Here is a 26331-nt window from a genome sequence, read left to right as displayed (position 1 = left end):
ATGAAAGAAAAGGAAAGCTTAAATGATCATTTAAAACGAATGAAGGAACTGACTGATCAGCTAAAGGCAATAGGTGCTGTAATTGAAGAAGAAGATCAGATCGTAACACTCCTGGGTAGCTTACCACCAAGCTACGCTACAATTGTTACAGCTCTGGAGACAAAGATAGACAATTTGACACTGCAGTTTGTTCAGCAAGCTTTAATAAACGAAGAGCAAAAGAGAGCTAATGTTGATGACTACGGTGCTGCTACATCAGGTGGTGCATCAGCCATGTCAACACAAGTTCACAGAGGAATGCAGATTGATTCAAAAGTAGTGGGAGCTGAAAGACAAAGTTCATGGAGATGTTACAAGTATGGAAAAGAAGGACACATAAAGCGTAACTGTCCAAGCTGGAAAAAACGAATCAAAAACCACAAAGCCAAAAATGTGATCTGTGAAAATGCAGAAGACTCCTCTGAAAGTGCATTCGTTGCTAAAAATGCGAACTGAAGGACCAAGACAAATTGAGTGGTTGATCGATTCTGGAGCATCAAAACACATGACGTGTGATAAAGAAATTCTTCAAGATTACCAGCAGTTCTCAAACCCACAGTCTGTAAAACTGGGTGATGGCAGAGTTGTTGAAGCCAAAGGTTTTGGCATTGTTAAATTGAACATGATCTTCAAAGTCAGTGATGCTAAACCTGCCACTATGTATGATGTGTTGTACGTTCCAAAGTTGTCTGGAAATCTCTTTTCAGTGGGAGCTGCTACAAGAAAAGGAAATACAGTGCAGTTCAAAGGATCTCGTTGCTACATACGTGACAAGGATGGAATTCTTCGAGGAATGGGAACACAAAGAGCTGATGGACTGTATCAGTTAGATGTTGAAGGAGCTTCACCTATCTGTTATAGTGCATCAAGTGCATCAGTGACAGCTAATCTGTGGCATCAGCGCTTGGGTCACACTACCAAGCTAAAGGAACTAGAAGGTCTGGTAAATGGAGTGAAATTCTCTGCAGACAAAGAGCTTCCCTTCTGCGAAGCATGTGTGGAGGGCAAGCTGACGAGACAGTCATGTAAGACAGTGGGAGAAATCCGTTCCAAACGTAAGCTGCAACTGATCCATAGTGATGTCTGTGGACCCATGCAGACTGAGTCAATAGGTGGATCAAAATACTTTGTAACATTCATTGATGACTTCTCTCGCTGCTGTAAGGTTTACTTCATGAAACAAAAAAGTGAAGTCTTAAGCAAATTCAAGGAATTTGAGAAAACATACTCCAATGAGTGTGGACACAAAGTTGCAAGACTAAGATCAGATAATGGTGGGGAGTACATTTCAAGGGAGTTTCAAGACTATCTGAAGGCTCAAGGTATCCACCATGAAATGTCTGTACCTCATACGCCTCAACAAAATGGAGTTGCAGAAAGGAAAAACAGAACATTGATTGAAGCAGCTAGAAGCATGTTGTTGCATGCTAAGCTACCAAATATGTACTGGGCTGAAGCAGTAGCAACAGCAGCCTACATACAAAACAGGTTGCCCACATCTGTTCTGAAGCAAGAGACACCTTACCAACGATGGTCTGGCAAAAAACCTGACATCAGTCATGTGAGAGTGTTTGGTTGTGTTGCTTATGCACATGTCCCAGATGCTGAAAGGCGAAAACTAGACAAGAAAGCAGTAAAGCTCAGATTTGTGGGCTATGCAAGCAACGCAAAAGGTTATCGTTTGTTCGATGAAGAGAAGAGAAGAATCCTGATTCGAAAAGATGTCATCTTTAGTGAGACAGAATTTGACTGGAAAAATGAGGTGGATGCTTCCTGTCCAGAAAAGGGAGTGACTATCATCACAGAAGAAAAGGAAACAACTGATGATGAAATCACTGTCGATGAAACTGTTAAAAAAGGGAGTAGAATCAGAAGTGCACCAAAGAGATATGGATATGATGAGTTTGCAGATATGGTGACTATTGATCATTGTGCTAATGTGTGTTCTGTCACAGAACCTGGTACACTGAAAGAAGCATTAAAGAGTCCAAATGCAAAAGAATGGCAAGAAGCGGCTGATTTGGAATACGAGTCACTGCTAGAAAATGAAACTTGGGATCTGGTGGAACTACCAAAGGACAAAGTGGTTGTAGGGTCAAGATGGGTGTTCAAAGTCAAGCATCAAAGTGATGGAGAAGTGGAGCGATACAAGTGCAGACTTGTTGCCAAAGGCTACTCACAGCTGTATGGTGCTGACTACAATGAAACCTTTTCACCTGTGATACGTTTTAGCTCAATTCGTACATTATTATCCTTTGCCATCCAGAATAACCTACATGTGCATCAAATGGATGTTGTCACTGCATTCCTAAATGGACACTTGGAGGAAGAAGTATACATGGAACAACCTGAGGGATACATCAAACCAGGTCAGGAGCACCTTGTGTGCAAGCTAAAAAAATCAATCTATGGACTAAAACAGTCTCCTCGTTGTTGGAATAAAGAATTCACACAGTTCATGAAGGATCTTGGATTTAAGCAGAGCACCTCAGATCCTTGTGTGTTTGTGAGGTCATCACAGGAGCTGGAGATCATTGCAGTCTATGTAGATGATCTGATGTTGATTACAGAGTCAACTGAAAGCATGGATGAGTTACAACTAGCTCTCCAGGAGCACTACAAAATGAAGGACTTGGGTGAGCTGTCCTATATCCTGGGCATCTCAGTTGTTCAAGACAAAGAAGAAAACTGCATCGCTCTTCATCAGAAGCAGTACATTGAAACCATTCTTCAGAAGTATGGGATGGATAAAGCAAAAACTGTTGCAACCCCCGCTGACATCAGTGTAAAGCTGAAAAAGGATGATGGTGTCAGTAATCCTGTCAATCCAAGTATTTACCAGTCCATGGTAGGAAGTCTGCTGTATGCAGCGATGACAACAAGACCAGACATAACACAAGCAGTGAGTACAGTGTCAAAATTCAGTGCAAACCCAAATACTGCACATCTGACTGCTGTAAAGAGAATTTTTCGATACTTAAAGGGCACAGTTAACCTTGCTCTGAAGTATGACTGTACAGGGAACAAAGATCTGATTGGCTTCTCTGATGCTGACTGGGCTGGAGATCAGGATGACCGGCATTCAACAACAGGCAACATATTTCTGCTGGGTGGAGGAGCAGTGAGCTGGCTAAGCAAGAAACAAGCAACAGTTGCACTTTCAACAGCAGAAGCTGAGTATGTTGCTCTCAGTCAAGCAGCTCAAGAGGGTACCTGGCTGAGAAGATTACTAAGTGATCTAGGTATGGTCACAACGCCTACAGTGATTCTGGAGGACAATCAAGGAGCTATTGCAATAGCAAAGAATCCAGTGAACCATTCAAGAACCAAGCACATAGACATTCGCTATCATTACATTCGTGAGTGTGTGCAGAACGGTGAAGTCAAGTTGGAATACTGTCCAACAGATGACATGAAGGCAGATATCTTGACAAAACCTCTTACAAGACAGAAATTTGAGTATCTCAGGAGAGAGATTGGACTTGTCCTGATGTAAATCTGTAATAGAATGTCTTGCTGTGTGGATTTGTTATAAAATGGGCAATATTTTTTGCTGGATATAGCAAGACAGAAGTAAACTATAAACCGGAAGGAATAATAGGTTAGTTTTTGCAAGTTGAGTTAAATTTATTATTTCAGCATTACCTTGTGTCTTAGAACCATTGTAAAATTAAGTGGGAGTGTTGAAATATGAAGCAGTAATTTGTTCAATGGTTGTTAATGGAGTGGCTGTTGTGCTGCCATCTGTTGCATCTGCTAAGTACTGCATCGTTGTTGTTCTGTTGTGTTAAATAAAAATGGCTGCTTTCAACATCAAGTTCTCCAGAGTCCTGCTAATGACTTCTATATTTGACTCAGGTGTGTTGGAGCAGAGACACATCTAAATCCTGCAGGACATCGGACCTCGAGGCCTGGATTTGAGGATCCCTGACCTATGCTCTAACCCGTTTTCCATATTAATCAGTGATCACTGCATAAAAGCATCAGTCAGCACTTTTTACAACGACATTTAAGCTAGTCTGACCCTCAATAATGACCAAATGAAAAGTGGAAAGCTGGGCTTTTCCAAACAGGCAAGGCAAAGGACCTTCTAGCTGACATCGGAGGTAAAGCCGTGTGTCTTTTTTCCTCGTCTGCGATGTGCGGGGAAAAGAGCGGATTGGTGGTATGGATGCGGGAGAAGAGGGAGAGGGAGACCTGCACAGGTGAGCTGACAGACTTCGGGATGAAAGGTGGCTGTGTGAGTCGGCTTTTCTCATGAAGCATCTTAATAAGTCCCTGCAGCTTCGGGGACGGGACGTGTCTCCACGTGTTTTTGCTGAGAAACTGGACACACTGCGCAGATTACGCAGCGTTTTTCCGACTGTGAAGTGCAGAAATTCACATTAGTTTTTTCCTGAAAAATTAGCAAATTTTTATCAGCTTAAAATATATTCATTTTTCCTGGTGTTATTTTTGAAGAAAAATATAATTTTATATATTATTTAATGTGTTGAAGGAAAAAGTTGCTGTATTCTGGCCATTCAAATTCATATTACTGATTAAAATTAATTTTTTGTATTCTGTTCAGCCTGTGACTCAGACTATGTCTTCAATTTTGGCCCTTCCTATGATTGAATTTGATACCTACCTGTCCATTATCGACTGAAATGGAGAAAGTGGGGATTCTCCATATCTAGCAACTGACCTAGCAACTGAACAGTTGGCAGCATCTAGATAGAGAAAAACAAGGGAATCTCACATTTCTAGGTAAAGAGCCAGCCTATTTATACTAACATCAGTTCTAGGCTACAGTCTTATTGATTAGCCTTAACATTTGAGACCTTTTAAAGCATTCATTTTTGTACTTGGAGAATATTCTCAGCTGAATTTGGCAGTTCAAATCATTTGTGTATCAACTTTTTTTTTTTTTTTAAATGTAATCAAAAATACAATGATTGTCAGCCTATTTCACAAGTAGAAATCAATCATTTTTCTCTCCACTAGATGTCATGAGTGATTTAATTATTCGGTGCTCACTGAGGGTTAACCATCAGGGTGAGCACAGCTGTGATGTGTGTTTGCATGATGCTGATATTGTGTGTTTGCATAAGTGTCCTGTTGTGAAGGCAGTGTTGCTCGGTGACTGTCACAGGGCAAACCAGGACAAACGGTCTGTCAGCAGATGTGAAAGTTCCTCTGACCATCAGTGATGTTCAGACTGAAGATGTTCAGCAACAGAACAACTGCGCACATCATTTTACCTCAGCAAAAATCAAATCATAGCTTTCTTACATATTGAAGTTGTTAAACACGTTTTAAATTGACCATTATTATATTTGACCATAAGACAATTATTTAGATTTTAAAGGGAAAGAGATCTTATTGAAAAAAATATTCTTGGAAGCATTTTTTTGATTTGAGGGACCTTTATTACATGGTGGCGCGGTAGTTAGGACTGATCCCTCACAGTAAGAGGGTCCTGGGTTTGAAGCCATCACCAGGACCTTTCTGTGTGAGTTTGCAGGTGCTCCCCGCGTCTGCGTGGATTCTCTCCAGGAACTCTGACTTCCTTCCACAGTCCATAGACATGCAGTTAGTGAGGTTAGGTTATTTGGTGATTCTAAATTTCCCATAGCTGTGAATGTGAGTATGAATGTTTTTGTTTTTGCACTGTTTGCACTGGAACAGACTGACCATGATCAGTTGTTTAGCACAATATTTCAATAAGAAAAAAAACTTTTGAAATAAGGTGCATATTTTAGAATATATCAAATTTTTTGTGAAATAGGCTTTGATACTTTGATTCAATACAGTGATAAACTGTTGATAAACAGCATCATCATATTGATCCCTGTGTGAGTCAGTGAGAGCATTTCCATAGAGAGCCACTTTGCATCAGCAGCACCATGCTCCAGTGCTCTGGGAGACTTTATAGTCCTGAGAGTTGAACACTGGATGACTGACAGCTGTCCTTCATCACAACAGAAGCCACAGAAATCGTCCTCATCAAAAACATGACTTTGATCTGCGTCCTCATCTGGACTCTCCTCTGCTGCTGCTTCACAGGTAAAGTCCAGAGAATCAAACTCCTCTCCTCTATCAACATCTGTCCCTCTGAAATGAAGCTGACAAAACCATCAAGCTGCTTTATGTTTGTGTCTCTGTATCCTCAGAGTCCAGAGGACAATACACAGTGACTCAGCCTGGAGCAGTGAGCTCTGCTGTGGGAGGATCTGTGACCATCAACTGTAGGACCAGTCACAATGTTCATGTTTGGAGTAACTACCACTGTTTAGCCTGGTACCAACAGAAAGATGGAAAACCTCCCAAACGTCTCATTTACCATGCTAGCAGGAAAGATTCAGGGATTCCAGATCGTTTTACAGGCAGTGGATCAAACTCTGACTTCACTCTGACCATCAGTGGAGTCCAGGCTGAAGATGCAGCAGTTTATTACTGTCAGAGTTTTCACTATCCTAACAGTCAGTATGTGTTCACACAGTGAAAAACAGTCGTACAAAAACCTCCCTCAGTCAGACTGAACAGAAAGTGAACTGACTGCTGCAGCTGGAAGCTACTGCAGAGACTGATACAGTTCACTGAGGACACACACACACACACACAGACACACACACACACACACACACACACACACACACACACACACACACACACACACACACACACAGACACACACACACACACACACACACACACACACAGAGGTGCTACAATTATCAATATAAGTTAATTATGTTGAAAAATTTGAAAAACATACAAATTCCTGTCTCTTTCATAAATCATGATCACTCTGACCATCAGTGAAGTTCAGACTGCAGATAAGATCAGTGATGTCATAGTTACCTTGAAAGAGTAATCTGATTACTGATTACTTCTTTAAAAAGTTACTTTGTTACTTTACCGATTACTTAATTTTAGAATTACCTAACTTAGATTACAAGTTACTTCATTAGTTACATTCAACAGCTGCCAGTATTTTGCCAAAAAATGATTGCCTGTATTTGAATGGCTGTAAATGACTTGTTGACCTATAATCAGTGAAACGTGTCAAACATTTCTCTCATGAATGATATCAGGTCATTTTGAGTGAGAAACAGCATTTCTATCGCAAGGTAGAAGCTGCTATCAGTTTGTGGCAAAGTTTTTTTTATCAACGTAAAAACTGTCATTGACATTAAAAATGTCTTTTAAACAGAGATGTGGCTCAGAAGGCTGCAGAAATCACAATAAATATAACATCACAGTTCTATAAAGATATGTGAAGAGGCCAAGAAGCACTGGATTGATTATAATGTAGGTACAATAACACAGACTCCTAAAGATTGTTGAACAACAAGTTATTTCTTCTTTTTATATATAAGCCCTTCATAAATCATGTTGACTGCATTCTATTTACCAATATAAGCAAAGACATTACACATAAAAGCACACAGAAACATCTGAATCACTTTATGACAGACGATCACTTTTCGTTTCTCAACCAGGAAACGAGGCCGAGTCAACCGTGTTTAAGGGCAGCATTTCCTGTGCTACATACTTCTTCTACTTACAACTTCTTCAGCTCTCCCCCACTTACTGGTTTGGCACCCAAGTCCAGCTTTTGTTTTTTGGGTGGTGGGGGGGCCTCCTGCATTAGCCACAGCTCTGCTTCGCACCACCTGGTGGGACTCGCTCTCTAAGAGTGCACAACTAACCTTGATATTGTCATCTTTAGCCGACAAACTCAAAATAATGCCTGTATTTACAGCTAGAATAACTAATAATAACTAATGAATAAAATGTGGGGTGGTGTATAAACAAGTAAAAAGAGGTGAATGAAAAGAAACACTCAGTGCGTCATGGGAACCCTCCAGCAGCCTAGGCCTATAGCAGCATAACTAAGGGAGGGTTCAGGGTCACCTGATCCAGTCCTAACTCTGAGCTTGATCAAAAAGGAAAGTTTTAAGCCTAATCTTAAAAATAGAGAGGGCGTCTGTCTCCTGAATCCAAAGTGGGAGCTGGTTCCACAGAAGAGGGGCCTGAAAGCTGAAGGCTCTGCCTCCCATTCTACTCTTAAGTATCCTAGGAACCACAAGTAAGCCAGCAGTCTGAGAGCGAAGTGCTCTATTAGGGTGATACTATGGTGGCACTATAAGGTCTTTGAGATAAGATGGGGCCTGATTATTCAAGAGAAGAAGGATTTTAAATTCAATTCTGGATTTAACAGGGAGTCAATGAAGAGAAGCCAATATGGGAGAAATATTCTCATCTGGACTCTCCTCTGCTGCTGCTTCACAGGTAAAGTCCAGAGAATCAAACTCCTCTCCTCTATCAACATCTGTCCCTCTGAAATGAAGCTGACAAAACCATCAAGCTGCTTTATGTTTGTGTCTCTGTATCCTCAGAGTCCAGAGGACAGATCACAGTGACTCAGCCTGGAGCAGTGAGCTCTGCTGTGGGAGGATCTGTGACCATCAAGTGTAGGACCAGTCAGAATGTTCATGTTTACAGCAGCTACCACCATATAGCCTGGTACCAACAGAAAGATGGAAAACCTCCGAAATGTCTCATTTATCGTGCTAGCAGCAGAGATTCAGGGATTCCAGCTCGTTTTACAGGCAGTGGATCAAACTCTGACTTCACTCTGACCATCAGTGGAGTCCAGGCTGAAGATGCAGCAGTTTATTACTGTCAGAGTCAGCACTATATCAACAGTCAGTATGTGTGCACACAGTGAAAAACAGTCGTACAAAAACCTCCCTCAGTCAGACTGAACAGAAAGTGAACTGACTGCTGCAGCTGGAAGATACTGCAGAGACTGATACAGTTCACTGAGGACACACACACACACACACACACACACACACACACACACACACACACACACACACACACACACACACATTCATGGAAATTTAAATAAACATAAATAACTTGTACAATCATCCTTTCATTTTTTCATCTTTTCTCTGAATGCTCATCTTCTTAATGCTCCTTTCAGCCTGTGTTATGTTGTTCAACCAGTGTAACATAAAGACTTCATGTTGGACTAAACTCTTGTAAATATATTCATCAGGTGTGTGCAGATTTGTAAATTCTGAATAAAATCAAATGCCTGATTCAAATTTACTTTGCAAAACATCTTTATTATCTGAAAACACAAATGTTGTTGTTGTGAGAAAGAAACTGTTTTAGTCTTTATTTGTTATAATAGAAGATAGACAGTTACAGAGTGCAGACTGAGCAGTAAAAACAACATCACACTGAGGCAGGTCAGGACTGGGAACACTGGTCTCTCCTGAGTGGCTCTGAGACCAGAGTCTGGCAGCCCTGGGTGGCCTCACAGGTCACAGAGCCCACCTTCCCCCACCGATCTGCAGGGAGCCTCAGGGTGCTGCTCCAGCTGTAGAGGCCGTCCTTGTGCAGCACCACAGGGCTCCTGCTCTCCTCCCAGCTGATGCTGCCGCTGCCGTCCACCTTCCAGGACAGCCTCCAGTCTGAGGGGAAGCCCTTGTTGGCCAGACATGTGATTGTGGCATTGCCCTGCTGCAGCTCCTCACTGGAGGGGGGCAGCACTGTCAGGATGGGACGAGTATCACCTAGGAGACACCAATCAGCTTAGAGCACAGGGAGCACACAGCTGTCAATCAAACCACAGACACTTGGAGACCGTTACTGTGAGAGAGTTGATGTTCTCCTTGAAGAAGTTTCTGCCAGATGTTTTTCTGCTCCATCAGTCACTCACTCACACATTGTTTCACTTCCTTTAAGAAAGCTCTCATGCACATCAGCACAGAGAGAATCATCACAGTTTGACCTGAAATATGTTCAAACTAGCAAAATGTACAAAACAAGTTTAAACTCATCAAACTCATACATGACCTCACATCACTGTTCAGTGGAAACAAGTATAGAAAATATATTCAGCAACATGAAATCTTGTTCATGTGTATCTAAGTTCACATAAATTTAAACAAAATTTCAAAAAAGTACATGAGAGACTAAAAATATTATCTTATCTTTGTATTTTCTACAAATAAAGATTATTTTTATCAAGATTAAATTTTAATTTGACCAAAATTCAGACATAAATTTGTTGACAGAGCTGATCTGAATTACCCTCCATGACAAAAGAGCATGATGAAAATATCAGCAACAATTTGGTTGTGAAATTACGTTTCTGTCATTCAAAAGTCAGAAAAGAAATGTATAAATTAATAAAATGAAACAATTTGATAGGAAAACAGAATAAACTTACTTCTAACTTGATATCTGCTTCCTCTGCAGACTGCACAGAGACACGGCTCTCTGACTCTGACTGACTGAACTAAACCTACAAACCCTCAAGATTCAACCATTAAAATTAAAATAAATAAATAAATCTCTGGATTATTCTAATGTTTCAAAATAATTAAAATCTATTTCTAATATCCATTTCTAATCCAGATTGTTTCATTGGGAATGCAGTACATATTCTTAAATTTACAAAAAATATACTTCTGTTTTTTCTATTACCAGCAGAGCAGTAAAATATAATTAAGATAAAAAAAATACTTAAATAAAACAGTTTTAAATGTGACTTACTTCCAACATCCAGTCTGGTTCCTCCACCAAACGTCCACCACAGTGATACAAACTCATTGAGCCGCCGTACAAAAACCTCTGACTGCACAGAGACACGGCTCTCTGACTCTGAGACAAACAAACTCACCAGAATAACTTACTAAGTTACTAAGGTTATATACATCATCAGACATGATATTATGACCATGTGCCAAATATTGTGTTGGTCCCCCTTTGCTGCCAACGCAGCCCTGACCCTGAAGGTGTGCTGTGGTATCTACACCAAGATCTTAGCAACAGATCCTTTAAGTCCTGGAAGTTGTTAGATGTTCAGCACATCCCACAGATGGATGATTGGATCGAGATCTGGGGAATTTGGAGGCCGAGTCAACACCTCAAACTTGTTGTTCTGTTCCTCAAACCATTTTTTGCTTTGTGGCAGGAAACATTATCCTGCTGAAAGAGGCCACAGCCATGAGGGAATACAGTTTCCATCAAAGGGTGAACATGGTCTGCAACAATGCTTAGGTAGGTGGTACGTGTCAAAGTAACATCCATGTGGATGGCAGGACTCAAGGTTTCCCAGCAGAACATTGCCTCACACTGCCTCTGCCGGCTTACCTTCTTCCCACAGTGCATCCTGATGCCAGGTGTTCCCCAGGTAAGCAACACACACGTACCTGGCCACGTGATATGAACAAAAATGTGATTCATCAGATTCGACCACCTTCTTCCATTGCTCTGTGGTCCTGTTCTGATGCTCACATGCTCATTGTTGGTGCTTTCAGTGGATGATGGGGTCAGCATGGGTACCCCGCTGGTCTGTGGTCATGCAGCCCTATACACAACAAACTGTGATGCACTTTGTATTCTGACATCTTTCTGTCAGATGTAGGATGAACTTTTTTGACAGTCTGAGCTGCAGTAGCTCATCTGTTGGATTGGACCACACACACCAGCCTTTGCTCTTGGATCAGTGAGCCTTGGCCGCCCATGACCCTGTTGCTGGTTCAGCACTGTTTCTTAGCCCACTTCTGATAGATACTGACCACTGCAGACCAGGAACACCCCACAAGAGCTACAGGTTTGGAGATGCTCTGATCCAGTCATCTAGTCATCACAATCTGGTCCTTGTCTAAGTTGCTCAGATCCTTACACACACATTGGACAGTCTGAGGTGCAACTTGGTGGCAGTGTCGGATGGACCAAAACATGATGTCCCAGAGGATTTCTATTGGATTTAGTTCAGGCAAGCGTGGGGGCCAATCAGTGGTATCAATGTTGGAAAGGAATGCAGTTTGGTATGAATTTAAATCTGTTTTTAATCCACTACACCAGTTTATACACCACGAGAAAAATTAGACAAATTATTTCTGATTATAATGACACCTGTTAATTCACACTGTGATAACTGTACATGGACCCCTGTGTGAGTCAGTGAGAGCATTTCCATAGAGAGCCACTTTGCATCAGCAGCACCATGCTCCAGTGCTCTGGGAGACTTTATAGTCCTGAGAGTTGAACACTGGATGACTGACAGCTGTCCTTCATCACAACAGAAGCCACAGAAATCGTCCTCATCAAAAACATGACTTTGATCTGCGTCCTCATCTGGACTCTCCTCTGCTGCTGCTTCACAGGTAAAGTCCAGAGAATCAAACTCCTCTCCTCTATCAACATCTGTCCCTCTGAAATGAAGCTGACAAAACCATCAAGCTGCTTTATGTTTGTGTCTCTGTATCCTCAGAGTCCAGAGGACAGATCACAGTGACTCAGCCTGGAGCAGTGAGCTCTGCTGTGGGAGGATCTGTGACCATCAACTGTAGGACCAGTCAGGATGTTTTTTTAGATGGCAGCTACCACCTTTTAGCCTGGTACCAACAGAAAGATGGAGGAGTTCCCAAACTGCTCATTTACCTTGCTAGCACTCGAGCATCAGGGATTCCAGCTCGTTTTACAGGCAGTGGATCAAACTCTGACTTCACTCTGACCATCAGTGGAGTCCAGGCTGGAGATGCAGCAGTTTATTACTGTCAGAGTGAACACAGTATCAACAGTCAGTGGGTCTTCACACAGTGAAAAACAGTCGTACAAAAACCTCCCTCAGTCACACTGAACAGAAAGTGAACTGACTGCTGCAGCTGGAAGCTACTGCAGAGACTGATACAGTTCACTGAGGACACACACACACACACACACAGACACACACACACACACACACACACACACACACACACACACACACACACACACACACACACACAAGAAGAATGAAGAATTAATGATGCTTAAATGAACATACATCAAGTTAATAGTTTAAAAACAAGCAAAAATCAAATGTCTGCCTCTTTCAGAGACCATGATCCATTCATGTTCTGTTAATTTAGTAATTTTAATTGTTTTCCAAAAAAATAAAGAGGACCCACAAGATACTGTATGAGAAAATACTTGATCATGACTAGGGCTGCAACGATTCATCGATTAACTCGATTAAATCGATTCTAAAAATTTATCGACACAAATTTTATCTGTGTTGATGCTTCGTTTAAACTCTGCAGCGCTCAGCTGTCTCGGTGTAAGCGGTGCTCCTCACTAGCATTAGCAGCATTAGTGCTGACGTTTTTTTGTGGGTTTATTGGGGGCTGGCAAACCAACATAGAACTGCATTACCGCCACCTACTGGACTGGAGTGTGAATCACTCACGTATACACAAGCACACATTCTAAAAAGCTCTCCGTCGCTGCGATGGATTTCATTTAACACAGAGTGGATCATCACTAGAGTTGCCACCTGTCTCGTAAAATACAGAACCCCGTATGTTACGGGATTCCGTGGAATACGGCTCCGTAACATGCCGTGTTCCGTACTTTACCGGACGGGTGGCAACTGTCGCTGACATGCATTTCCACGCCTCCACTGCTCTCTGTGTGTCTGTGTGTGTTGTGCTCGCTGAGAATTTCAGCTGCTATTTTTGTCTTTACTTCAGCTGTAGCTACCAGAACTGGTTTGCTAGCGAGCGCGGGCCATTAGCACTAGCTAATGGCCCCTTGTGGGGACAAGGTTCCAGTCCCCACAAGGAGCAATTGGTCCCCACAACGTAGTATATGTCAGGAAAATTGTCCCCACAAGGTATTATAAACATACGCACACACACACACACACACACACACACACACACACACACACACACACACAAGCTGAAATTTTACACAACAGTCTCATGATTTTTGTTTAAGTTGTAAAAAGTAAACAAAATAAAAGCTGTGAATTGGATGGATTGGTGGAAAAGAGTGGACCTGTCATAGATACCAAGATCATTCTTGGTCATGACCTTTGACCTTAGCAGTGGATCACAGCCACTGCTGGAAATCTTCCTGATCGGTGAGGACCAAAAACAAAAAGATCTTTGAATCTCAGATTTTCCTGTTTACATACTCATGATTCTAGAAACCTGTTAGTAAACTGAAGGTGTTTGTTCATGATCATCATTCAGTTACTCGTTACTCATTTCATAATCATTTTAACAAACCTTGTATTGGAGGCTCTCCTGTCTGTGGGCTCACCTGTGGGTGCAAACACTGCATACAGAAACACAAAGCTGAGTGTATCCAGTACACAACTCAGAGGAACCCCTCAGGAATCGTTCTTCTTTGGACCTGCTGTGCAGTCTGGTGTTGCTGTTTCTGTGACAACCAGGTCCAAATACACTTTCTGTTCATGAACCAGTCTGCCTCTTCTCTGCTCCTACAGCTGAGCCAAAACAACACCAAGCTACCACACACACACACACACGCACACACACACACACACACACACACCTTCATGGAAATTTGAATGTACAAAAATAACTTGCAGGTAGATGGTGTGGTGTGGTGGTTAGCACTGTTGCCTCACAGCTAGGAGATCTGTGCTTGGATCCACCTCGGCCCCGGCTCAGGAGGTAGATCAGGTCACCTACTTATTGGAAGGTTAGTGGTTTGATTCGCAAGCGTCGGAGTGTGAATGTGTGTGAATGTTAGACAGAAAGCATTTAGCTCAGCTACACATGGAAGTGCTTGTGTGAATGGGTGTGAATGCAGATGTGTTGTATAAGTACTTTGAATGCTCAGAGTAGAAAAGCGCTATATAAGAACCAGTCCATTTGCTCCATATGTTTGCTTGGGGGTTGTCCACTTTCCCGCTACAGTCCAAAGACATGCACTTACTGGTTAACTGGTGATTCTAAATTGCACATAGGTGTGAGTTTGAATGGTTTTCTGTCTCTCTGTGACAGGCTGGTGACCTGTAAGGGGCGCACTCTGCCTCTTGCCGCAGCGTTCCTGAACAGGATAAGTGGAAGAGAAGGGATGGACAAACTTGTACAACTGTCCTTTCATTTTTTCATCTTTTCTCTGAGTGCTCATCTTCTTAATGCTCCCTTCAGCCTGTGTTATGTTGTTCAACCAGTGTAACATAAAGACTTCATGTTGGACTAAACTCTTGTAAATATATTCATCAGGTGTGTGCAGATTTGTAAATTCTGAATAAAATCAAATGCCTGATTCAAATTTACTTTGCAAAACATCTTTATTATCTGAAAACACAAATGTTGTTGTTGTGAGAAAGAAACTGTTTTAGTCTTTATTTGTTATAATAGAAGATAGACAGTTACAGAGTGCAGACTGAGCAGTAAAAACAACATCAGACTGAGGCAGGTCAGGACTGGGAACACTGGTCTCTCCTGAGTGGCTCTGAGACCAGAGTCTGGCAGCCCTGGGTGGCCTCACAGGTCACAGAGCCCACCTTCCCCCACCGATCTGCAGGGAGCCTCAGGGTGCTGCTCCAGCTGTAGAGGCCGTCCTTGTGCAGCACCAAAGGGCTCCTGCTCTCCTCCCAGCTGATGCTGCCGCTGCCGTCCACCTTCCAGGACAGCCTCCAGTCTGAGGGGAAGCCCTTGTTGGCCAGACATGTGATTGTGGCATTGCCCTGCTGCAGCTCCTCACTGGAGGGGGGCAGCACTGTCAGGATGGGACGAGTATCACCTAGGAGACACCAATCAGCTTAGAGCACAGGGAGCACACAGCTGTCAATCAAACCACAGACACTTGGAGACCGTTACTGTGAGAGAGTTGATGTTCTCCTTGAAGAAGTTTCTGCCAGATGTTTTTCTGCTCCATCAGTCACTCACTCACACATTGTTTCACTTCCTTTAAGAAAGCTCTCATGCACATCAGCACAGAGAGAATCATCACAGTTTGACCTGAAATATGTTCAAACTAGCAAAATGTACAAAACAAGTTTAAACTCATCAAACTCATACATGACCTCACATCACTGTTCAGTGGAAACAAGTATAGAAAATATATTCAGCAACATGAAATGTTGTTCAGGTGTATCTAAGTTCACATAAATTTAAACAAAATTTCAAAAAAGTACATGAGAGACTAAAAATATTATCTTATCTTTGTATTTTCTACAACTAAAGATTATTTTTATCAAGATTAAATTTTAATTTGACCAAAATTCAGACATAAATATTTTTGGCAGAGCTGATCTGAATTACCCTCCATGACAAAAGAGCATGATGAAAATATCAGCAACAATTTGGTTGTGAAATTACGTTTCTGTCATTCAAAAGTCAGAAAAGAAATGTATAAATTAATAAAATGAAACAATTTGATAGGAAAACAGAATAAATTTACTTCTAACTTGATGTCTGCTTCCTCTGCAGACTGCACAGAGACACGGCTCTCTGACTCTGACTGAACTAAACCTACAAACCCTCAAGATTCAGCTATTAAAATTATAAATAATAAATAAATCTCTGGATTATTCTAATGTTTCAAAATAATTAAATCTATTTCTAATATCCGTTTCTAAACCAGACTGTTTCATTGGGAATACAGTACATATTCTCAAATTTACAAAAAGTATGTCTATTTTCTGCTATTACGAGCAGACAAGTAAAATATAATTAAGAGAAAAAATACTTAAATAAACAGTTTTAAATGTGACTTACTTCCAACATCCAGTCTGGTTCCTCCACCAAACGTCCACCACAGTGATACAAACTCATTGAGCCGCTGTACAAAAACCTCTGACTGCACAGAGACACGGCTCTCTGACTCTGAGACAAACAAACTCACCAGAATAACTTACTAAGTTACTAAGCTTATATACACACCGATCGGGCATAACATTATGACCATATGCCAAATATTGTGTTGGTCCTTCTTTGCTGCCAAAGCAGCCCTGACCCTGAGGGTGTGCTGTGGTATCTACACCAAGATCTTAGCAACAGATCCTTTAAGTCCTGGAAGTTGGGAGATTTCCAGCACATCCCACAGATGGATGATTGGATCGAGATCTGGGGAATTTGGAGGCCGAGTCAACACCTCAAACTTGTTGTTCTGTTCCTCAAACCATTTTTTGCTTTGTGGCAGGAAACATTATCCTGCTGAAAGAGGCCACAGCCATGAGGGAATACAGTTTCCATCAAAGGGTGAACATGGTCTGCAACAATGCTTAGGTAGGTGGTACGTGTCAAAGTAGCATCCATGTAGATCATCACACTGCCTCTGCCAGCTTACCTTCTTCCCACAGTGCATCCTGATGCCAGACGTTCCCCAGGTAAGCAACACTGATGTACCTGGCCATCTCTTCTTTTTCCTCTGGCGCCACGCCCACGTGCATCATATCTTCTTTCATCCAGTCGAGCCGCCGCTTCTTTGGCCTTCCTCGGGGGCCTCTTCCCCCATGGGCTTAGATACCGAGCAGTCCTGGCCACCAAGTGCTCATTACCGCGGACAACATGTCCGTACCATCTGAAGCGGGCCTCTCGGATCTTGTCTGCAATCGGGGCCACCCCCATGCGTCTTCGGACGTCCGTGTTCATGACGTGGTCATGCAGGGTCAAACCAAGGCTCCATCAGAGCATCCATATCTTCATAACGTGCAGCGCCTGCTCGTGTTTCAGAATCAGAATCAGAATCAGAATACTTTATTGATCCCAGAGGGAAATTTCTGTTGTTACAGCTGCAACCGTTTCATTTAGACAAGTAAACCAAAAACACAATAACATACACTAAAGGCATAAAAATATAAAGACTAAAGAGATAATTTAACTATAAACACATCTAAATTTATACACATATGAAACTTGTGAGTGCAAAAAAATTTTTTTAAATAGGTGTCATTATATATATATATGCACAGTCCTTTTTTGTACAATGTATAAGTGTATGTACAATGTATATAGTGTATGTACTAGGGATGCGCCGATCCGATATTCAGTATCGGTATCGGTCCGATACTGGCCTAAATTACTGGATCGGATATCGGAAAGAAATAAAAAAACGTAATCCGATACATTGAATAACGTTTCGCTCACATTAGCTGCATTACAGGGCTCAGTCGTCTTCTTCTTCTTGTGGGTTTGCGGTTGACCAAACCAGCTTAGAGCTGCATTACCACCACCTGCTGGAATGGAGTGGGGGATCAGGAGTTAGAAAACAACCCCCTCAGATCCTCCGTCGCTGCGACGGATTCCCTTTGACACTGAGCGATCATCGCTGACATGTTTTTCCGCCTCCACCGCTCTCTGCCTTGTTTGTGTGTTGTGCTCGCTGTGCTGAGAATCAGCTGTTATTTTTTTTCTCTACTTCAGCTCCCGGACATACTGCTAGCGAGCGCAGCTATTAGCACTGGTGACCGTCCGGTACCGGAAGAACCCCTTCCCCGTCAAAATATTTTTGATACTTTAATCTGCGATTTGTGACTAAATATAGACCTGCAGTAGAAACGTATTTAGGAGAATGCTTGTAAATATAAAGCATTACAAGATTGCGCTCACGCAGCCCCTAGTTTTTCACGTGAACACTGATGATGCAACAGCAGCAGTCAGCTGATTTACGTGCAGTCTGTCTGCACGAGCGGAAAGAGGCGGAGCCGGTGAGCTCTGATGGAGCAGAAGGAAATGTTTTTCTAGTGTCCAAAAGAAGCCTTTTCGTCCCTGTAACCTCCATTAAACCTTTACTGGGAAACAGCTGGAGGTCCTTCATCAACCACCTGATCAGTAAGTGAAGAAAAGAGAACTTTGTAGCTGCTCCATCCACCCTGTTTGTTTCACACAGGGAAAAACCGAGTACAGAAGTTAAAATATGCAGATGAACTGTTAATATGAAAAAAGTATTTCTTATCCAGTTACTTGGGTAATCAATATAAATAGAATACACAATTGCTAAAATAATCGATAGTTGCAGCCCTAATGAAATTTGCAACATGCCATAAGCATCACCTTCTCACACAGAAGCAACAGGATTCAGGTGATAGTTATTGTTGTAAGTAAAGTTTATTTATATAGCGTTTTTCACAGACAGAAAAGCGCTGTACAATAATTCAAACACAATATCACCCCCGCCCCCCAGAAAACACTATGTTAAAAACATAATAACATTACCATATTAAAAGAAAAAGAATAAAAATAAAGTCAGAAACCAGAAAGCGTGGTTAAACAGAAAAGTTTTCAACTATTTTTTAAATGATGCCACAGAGTCAGCTAAATGGAGCTGGAGTGGTAAACAGTTCCAGAGCTTTGGTGCCACTGCCTAAAAAGCTCTGCCCGCCCTGGTCCTTAGTCTTGTATGTGGGACAACTAAAAGACTTTGATTTTGTTGTGTGAGAGACTGTTGACTTCTTTTAAAAAAAATTTTTTTTTAATGTTTTTAAATACCTGGATCAATTTTAAATATCGGATTTATATCGGTATCGGCCGATATCCAAATGTAAAATATCGGTATCGGTATCGGACATAAAAAAGTGGTATCATGCCATCCCTAGTATGTACAATGTATGTGGAAATTTAAACAATTTTATGTACAATTGAATACTGATAAATGAATGACACTGATGAACCACAATGTCACCTATTAAGGTGCAGGCCAGCATTCACAGCCATACAGAGCGACAGGGTGTATGATGGTCTTGTAGATCTTGCCTTTCAGGCATGCTGGTATTTTGCTATCGCAAAGTACGCCCGTCACTTGGTGCCACTCAGCTCAGGCCGCACTAACTCACGTGTGGGCGTCCAGAAGAGTGTCACCATCACTGTGCGTGATGGAGCCGAGGTACTTGAACTGCATTGTCTTCTTCAGGGGTGCTCCATTGACATTTATTGTTCCATCATTCCATGTACTCGGTTTTCTTGGTAGTCAAACACACTCCGTTTTGGCTGAGTTTCATATCCCAGCGCTGGATTTGAGCCTCCAGCTGTCTTCAGTCCACGTCAGCCAGGTCCACATTGTCGGCATACAATAAGGTCCATAGGTGGGGTTGTTGGAGATGAGCCGTCATGGTGTCCATGTACAGGAAGAAGAGCAACGTCCTGATGCATCCTGATGCCAGGTGTTTCCCAGGTAAGCAACATACACGTACCTGGCCATCAACGCGATATGAACAAAAATATGATTCATCAGATCCGGCCCCCTTCTTAAATTGCTCTGTGGTCCAGTTCTGATGCTCACAGGCTCATTGTTGGTGCTTTCAGTGGATGACAGGGTCAGCATGGGTACCCTGCTGGTCTGTGGTCATGCAGCCCTATACACAACAAACTGTGATGCACTTTGTGTTCTGACATCTTTCTGTCAGATGTACGATTAACTTTTTATGCAGTCTGAGCTGCAGTAGCTCATCTGTTCTGATAGATACTGACCACTGCAGACCAGGAACACCCCACAAGAGCTGCAGGTTTGGAGATGCTCTGATCCAGTCATCTAGCCATCACAATCTGGTCCTTGTCAAAGATGCTCAAATCCTTACACTTGCCCATTTTTCCTGCTTCTAACACTTCTAACTTTACTCCCTAATATATCCCACCCACTAACAGGTGCATGATGAAGAGATGATCAATGTTATTCACTTTACCTGTCAGTGGTCATAATGTTATGCCTGATCAGTGCATATACATTGATCAAATAATTAAAGGAACACTATGAAAACACTTCTGATGTCAGTGGAAAAAAATAAAACCAAGCTACAGATCTATACTGATTTACTGATAAAAAATGATCAGCCTACAGAGGGCTGAATTCAAGGACTTCTCAAAAATCAAAAGGAAAAAAAATTGATGCAGCAGGCCGGTCCATTTCAGTGAAATGTCATTGCAACAACTCAGAATGGTACCATACAAAATGGCACTTTGTATGGCCCCATGTCCTCGTATGCATGCCTGACAACATCGGGGCATGCTCCTGCTGAGATGTCAGATGGTGTCCTGGGGAATCTCCAACCAGATCTGGACCAGGGCATCACTGAGCTCCTGGACAGTCTTAGGTGCAACCTGGTATCATCGAATGTACCAAAATGTGATGTCCCAGAGGAGTTCTATTGGATTTGGATTGGTTAGGCAAGCATGGGGGCCAATCAGTGGTATCAATTTTGGAAAGGAATGCAGTTTGCTATGAATTTAAATCTGTTTTTAATCCACTACACCAGTTTATACACCATGAGACAAATTAGACAAATTATTTCTGATTATAATGACACCTGTTAATTCACACTGTGATAACTGTACATGGACCCCTGTGTGAGTCAGTGAGAGCATTTCCATAGAGAGCCACTTTGCATCAGCAGCACCATGCTCCAGTGCTCTGGGAGACTTTATAGTCCTGAGAGTTGAACACTGGATGACTGACAGCTGTCCTTCATCACAACAGAAGCCACAGAAATCGTCCTCATCAAAAACATGACTTTGATCTGCGTCCTCATCTGGACTCTCCTCTGCTGCTGCTTCACAGGTAAAGTCCAGAGAATCAAACTCCTCTCCTCTATCAACATCTGTCCCTCTGAAATGAAGCTGACAAAACCATCAAGCTGCTTTATGTTTGTGTCTCTGTATCCTCAGAGTCCACAGGACAATACACAGTGACTCAGCCTGGAGCAGTGAGCTCTGCTGTGGGAGGATCTGTGACCATCAACTGTAGGACCAGTCAGAATGTTTATGTTTGGAGCAACAACCACTGTTTAGCCTGGTACCAACAGAAAGATGGAAAACCTCCCAAACGTCTCATTTACTACACTAGCAGCAGAGATTCAGGGATTCCAGCTCATTTTACAGGCAGTGGATCAAACTCTGACTTCACTCTGACCATCAGTGGAGTCCAGGCTGAAGATGCAGCAGTTTATTACTGTCAGAGTTATCACTATATCAACAGTCAGTGGGTGTTCACACAGTGAAAAACAGTCGTACAAAAACCTCCCTCAGTCAGACTGAACAGAAAGTGAACTGACTGCTGCAGCTGGAAGCTACTGCAGAGACTGATACAGTTCACTGAGGACACACACACACACACACACACACACACACACACACACACACACACACACACACACACACACACACACACACACACACACACACACACACTTTATGAAGAATCAGTAATGTTTAAATGAACATGTATCAAGTTAATAGTTTAAAAAACAAAAATCAAATGTCTGCCTCTTTCAGAGACCATGATCCATTCATGTCCTGTTAATTTATTACTTTTAATTGTTTTCCCAAAAATTAAAGAGGACCCACAGGACACTGTATGAGAAAATGCTTGGTCATGACCTTTGACCTCAGGTTCACAGTTGATAATATAAATCTTAACTATATCATGTACTTGAAGCCAAAAACCTTCATCCATGATTTGCAGCTGTGTGCTGTCAGTAACACATTCTGCTCACACAGAAATACTTGAAGATCATTTTTCACCACTGAACCAACAACAGAAGGAACCATGAGGTCCATCCAGGCTGAGGAGGAGTTTTCAGTCATAACACATGATTTACTCAGAAGCTGAAAACACATTTTGGGGTGGCTGCGGCTCAAGAGGAAGAGCAGACCATCTTCTAACTGGAAGGTTGGATGTTTGATCCCTGGCTGCTCCAGTCTGGATGCCAAAGTATCCTTGGGCAGGAAACCGAACCCTGAGTTGCTCTCAGTGTGTTCACTGCAGTGTGAATGTCAGATAGAAGCACTTAGATGTAGAAAAAAGTTCTTGTATGAATGTGTGTGAATGAAGACGTGTTGTATGAAGCCCTTTGACTTTAACCCTTTCATTTCATTTACATGGTGACAGCTTCTTTCAGGAGGCAGGATTCAACAATTTAACTGCAGATTTATGTCCACACAAGTAAGAAGTCCACACACATTCACTACACTATTCACACAGTGTGTATTCAGGTTCAATATCACACAGTCTCTAAGCAGCACAAGAGATTTGAATCTTCTGTCAATGTTTGTTTAGGTTCTCAGTCATCCAGGTCATGATAACATTAAGAGCTTAAAAACAGCGACTGGACTTCTTTAAGTTCTTTTGAAGACGTTCACTTCTTATCCAGGAGTCTTCTTCAGTCCTAAAACTGAAAGGTGGAGAGTCCCAGGTATTTAAACCCTAGTGGAGGTTCTCCCCTTTGGAGGTGCTCACTGTCATTCCTTATGTAGCAGGTTTGTCAGAGAAATTCAGGAGAATTTTCTCCAACCATGACGTCCCACTTTACTTCAGAGCCACCCAGCTAAGACAAAACCTGATTGATCCCAAGGACAAAACTCCCAGCTGTATATCTGCACCTAAAGAATAAAGGACAGTCTTTGAGGACGGCACTGTTCACAGTTTGGACCAGGAAGACAGATGGTCTGAAAGAGGAGTAAAAGAGGCCATCTATGTCCACTATGAATGACCATCACTGAACACAGGAGGTGGATTACAACACCAGCTGTCCTCCATCTACAATGCAGTCTGGAGGTCCTTTTTCAGGCACCTCAACCCCCACTCACACCTTACTTCAGGTGACATCAGTAGGTCACATGATGGGATGGGACAACATCTCACAGTGGTTTCACCCAAAACCCCTGATGGTAATGACCCACAGCTTTGTTCACAGCTTGGCTCGTGTGATGATGAACATGATTAATAGCAGGTCAACGACCACCTCCCAAGGGTTTAAATACCTGGGACTCTCCACCTTTTGCTTTTAGAGCTGAAGAAGCCTCTTGGATGAGAGGTACGACAATCTTCTGTGAGCTGTCACAGATAAGACACAGTGAACAAATCTCTCTCAGCTTTATGTTTACATTAAATTCAATGTTTAGACTTCACATTTTCTTACAGTGAAATCAAGTGTTGAAAAGTCAAACTTGGAACAGTTTTATTCACTTCTAACTGTTGAAGAAATGGCTCCAAGTCCAGAGCGTGGGTCTGGGATGGTCAGTGACTCAGAGCCACTGAAAAAGCCTGGTATTTGTATCAGTATGAGAGGAAGTGAGAAGAGAGCAATGATTGAAGGTATGATTTACATGTGGATGTTAAATAGGAGACAAAAAGGTATGACATCAAGGGTCTGGAGACAGCAACGGGGTTACAAGATTAAAGATTAACACATAAACAAGAAAAACCAAAGTAAGGTCTAAAGCTCAAACACTCCAGGGGGTAGCCAACTGCCTTCTGCTTCTTAAAGGTATTTTATACACATTTGGTGGGTAAAACATCTGTATTTATTTCAATTCAAATCTGAATTCATGTTTGAATCATTTCACATTTACTTGGGAAATAAATCCAACTGTCAGTGAAGACATTTGTCCAACAGCTGTTCTTTAAGTTCATCAGAAAAAGCATTTGTTTTAATTCAAACTGATCTCTCCACTAGATGTCATGAATAATGTAATTGTGTGCTCACTGTTCACTGCATGTTATACTGAGGACAGCTGCAGCTGACTGACTCTGTGTGTTTGCATATGTGTCCTGCCTCTCTGCTCCCAGCTGTTAAGAGGCCAGTGTTGATCAGAGGCTGTCCAGGCCTTTCACAGCCACTCACACAGCAGCAGCAGCAGCACAATGATGATGTCACTGACTCTCCTGCTGGCCACCCTGGGGCTCCTTGTTCAGGGTGAGAATCTCTCAGTGAAAACTTTGCTTCAGGATGCAGCCAGGTTCACCACAATGATGTTCTGCTCTGATGGAGAAACACTGAAACCAGCAGCATTGACCTTCTTCCATCTGTTCTCAATGTTAAAGAAATGATCCTCTTCTGTTTGGATGTTGATCATCTTTCTCCAAGCTGGATTGGTCTCAATAACTCTTCTCCTCTTTCTCATGTTTCCAGGTTCATCAGGAGAAATCATCCTGACTCAGACTCCTGAAGCTCAGTCTGTTGTTCCAGGACAGACTGTCTCTATCAGGTGTAAAGCCAGTTCAAGTATGGGTAGCTACCTCCACTGGTATCTTCAGAAACCTGCAGAAGCTCCTAAACTGCTTGTTTATTATGCTACAACTCGTCAGTCTGGAGTTTCTGATCGTTTCAGTGGGAGTGGATCTGGAACTGACTTCACTTTGACCATCAGTGGAGTTCAGGCTGAAGATGCAGGAGTTTATTACTGTGGACAAAGTGGTTACAGCTATCCGTTCACACAGTGAAAAACCGTCGTACAAAAACCTCTTTCAGCTGGAGAGGAACTGAAACGCTGAGAGGAATCATTAATTCAGGTTTTATCCTTAAATTTATTTTGAGTACGCTGCTCTTCAGTGTTTCACTTCCCTCTTTGAGTTCAGAAACCATGGTAACAGACAGGTGTCACTGCTGAACCATGGCAACAGATGAATTTCAGTACTAAAGATACAATTTTAAATATTTTGTTCTTCAAATTTAATCAACAAACCACTAATTCTTAGTTTTAGAGATAAAAATATATTTTTAATGATGGAAACTATCTTGGAAATTCAAACTTCCTGAACAAAAACATTAAAAATGAGAAATAAAAACTGAATTAGTAACTGAATTCAAATGAACACCAGTACTGATTTGACTTTGACCCTGCATGCCATAACAATGAACTCAATTATACATTACAAGCATATTTAATGAAAAAAATGAACTGAAAAAAAAAAGTAAAATAAATTCATAAAACAGAACTAAAAACACTAAAAACGAACTAAAATTGAACAGTTTATTTTTCAGGAACACTTCAATTCATCATTTTGTCATGTAGTACTCAAATGTATTTCTGTTTTTTTTTTACAACTTTATTTATGTTTTTAACATAGGATTTAACATATCAGGTTCAAAGAATATAAGTAATATCTTAAAAAAATAAATAAAAAATACAAGTCATCCAAATTAAAGCCATCAGTTTGAAACAACAACTTATAACCAATTCTAATCCCAGACAAAAAAATGTGACAAAACAAAAAACAAAACAAAACAAAAATCCATGATCCTCATATTTAGTCTGGTGTAATTGTTTTCAAGGAGTTAAAGTAGTTGATAAAAAGTTGCCATATCTGAAACAAACTTGTCAGTATTCCTTCTGAGCCTAAACTTGATTTTTTGCCGCCGCAGGGGGGGTGAGGAGCTTTCCAGGACAGTAAAATTCTGCATCGTGCCAGTAATGAAGTAAAGGCAATAACATCCATCTGCATTCAACTCTGGTTTCTAGTGGAGTCCTCAGGAACACCAAAAATCGCCACCAGTGGGCAGGGCTTTACTGTAATATTCAAAACATTAGAAAGCACATCAAAGTAGAGAGACCAGTATGATTCAAGTAATGGGCAGAAAAACGTAAATCATAAGGGGAGGTATTACATCTGTCTCACAGATCAGAAAGACTGGGATATATTTTTGATAGTCTTCATTTTGATAAATGAAGTCTGTATACTGTCTTAAACTGAATGAGGGAACGTCTTGCGCATAATGATGAAGTACAAATCCGGTCAAATACTTTGTCCCAA

The 26331-nt window shown here is 41.7% G+C and overlaps 1 protein-coding gene and 5 gene segments (V, D, J or C); 4 read left to right on the top strand and 2 right to left on the bottom strand.

Annotated features, from left to right (window-relative positions):
• The first annotated feature begins 6031 nt into the window (after window positions 1-6031).
• On the top strand, window positions 6032-8758 carry LOC115787753 (Ig kappa chain V region 120-like). The segment is given in 2 exon segments: window positions 6032-6087; window positions 8427-8758. Coding segments are annotated over 2 exon segments (384 nt in total).
• Window positions 8759-9146: 388 nt separating this feature from the next.
• On the bottom strand, window positions 9147-11357 carry LOC115787752 (Ig kappa-b4 chain C region-like). The segment is given in 3 exon segments: window positions 9147-9620; window positions 10606-10727; window positions 11350-11357. Coding segments are annotated over 3 exon segments (456 nt in total).
• Window positions 11358-12168: 811 nt separating this feature from the next.
• LOC115787751 (Ig kappa chain V region 3547-like) lies at window positions 12169-12663 on the top strand. The segment is given in 2 exon segments: window positions 12169-12224; window positions 12332-12663. Coding segments are annotated over 2 exon segments (384 nt in total).
• Window positions 12664-15132: 2469 nt separating this feature from the next.
• Window positions 15133-17459, bottom strand: LOC115787749 (uncharacterized). The gene is made up of 3 exons (XM_030740497.1): window positions 17155-17459; window positions 16584-16705; window positions 15133-15606 (listed from the first exon to the last, which is right to left on the bottom strand). The coding sequence occupies exons 1-3, from the start codon at window positions 17457-17459 to the stop codon at window positions 15281-15283; spliced, it is 753 nt and encodes a 250-aa protein (XP_030596357.1). The 3' UTR covers window positions 15133-15280.
• Window positions 17460-21303: 3844 nt separating this feature from the next.
• On the top strand, window positions 21304-21796 carry LOC115787605 (Ig kappa chain V region 3374-like). The segment is given in 2 exon segments: window positions 21304-21357; window positions 21465-21796. Coding segments are annotated over 2 exon segments (384 nt in total).
• A 2617-nt stretch (window positions 21797-24413) lies between these two features.
• Window positions 24414-25507, top strand: LOC115787606 (immunoglobulin kappa variable 6D-21-like). The segment is given in 2 exon segments: window positions 24414-24493; window positions 24710-25507. Coding segments are annotated over 2 exon segments (363 nt in total).
• Window positions 25508-26331: the final 824 nt, after the last annotated feature.

The sequence above is a fragment of the Archocentrus centrarchus genome, chromosome 11 (assembly GCF_007364275.1).
Source record: "Archocentrus centrarchus isolate MPI-CPG fArcCen1 chromosome 11, fArcCen1, whole genome shotgun sequence".
In the NCBI taxonomy this organism is placed as follows: Eukaryota; Metazoa; Chordata; class Actinopteri; order Cichliformes; family Cichlidae; genus Archocentrus; species Archocentrus centrarchus.
The sequence above is the reverse complement of the archived record's forward strand: the minus strand, read 5'-3'. Positions and strand labels throughout refer to the sequence as shown.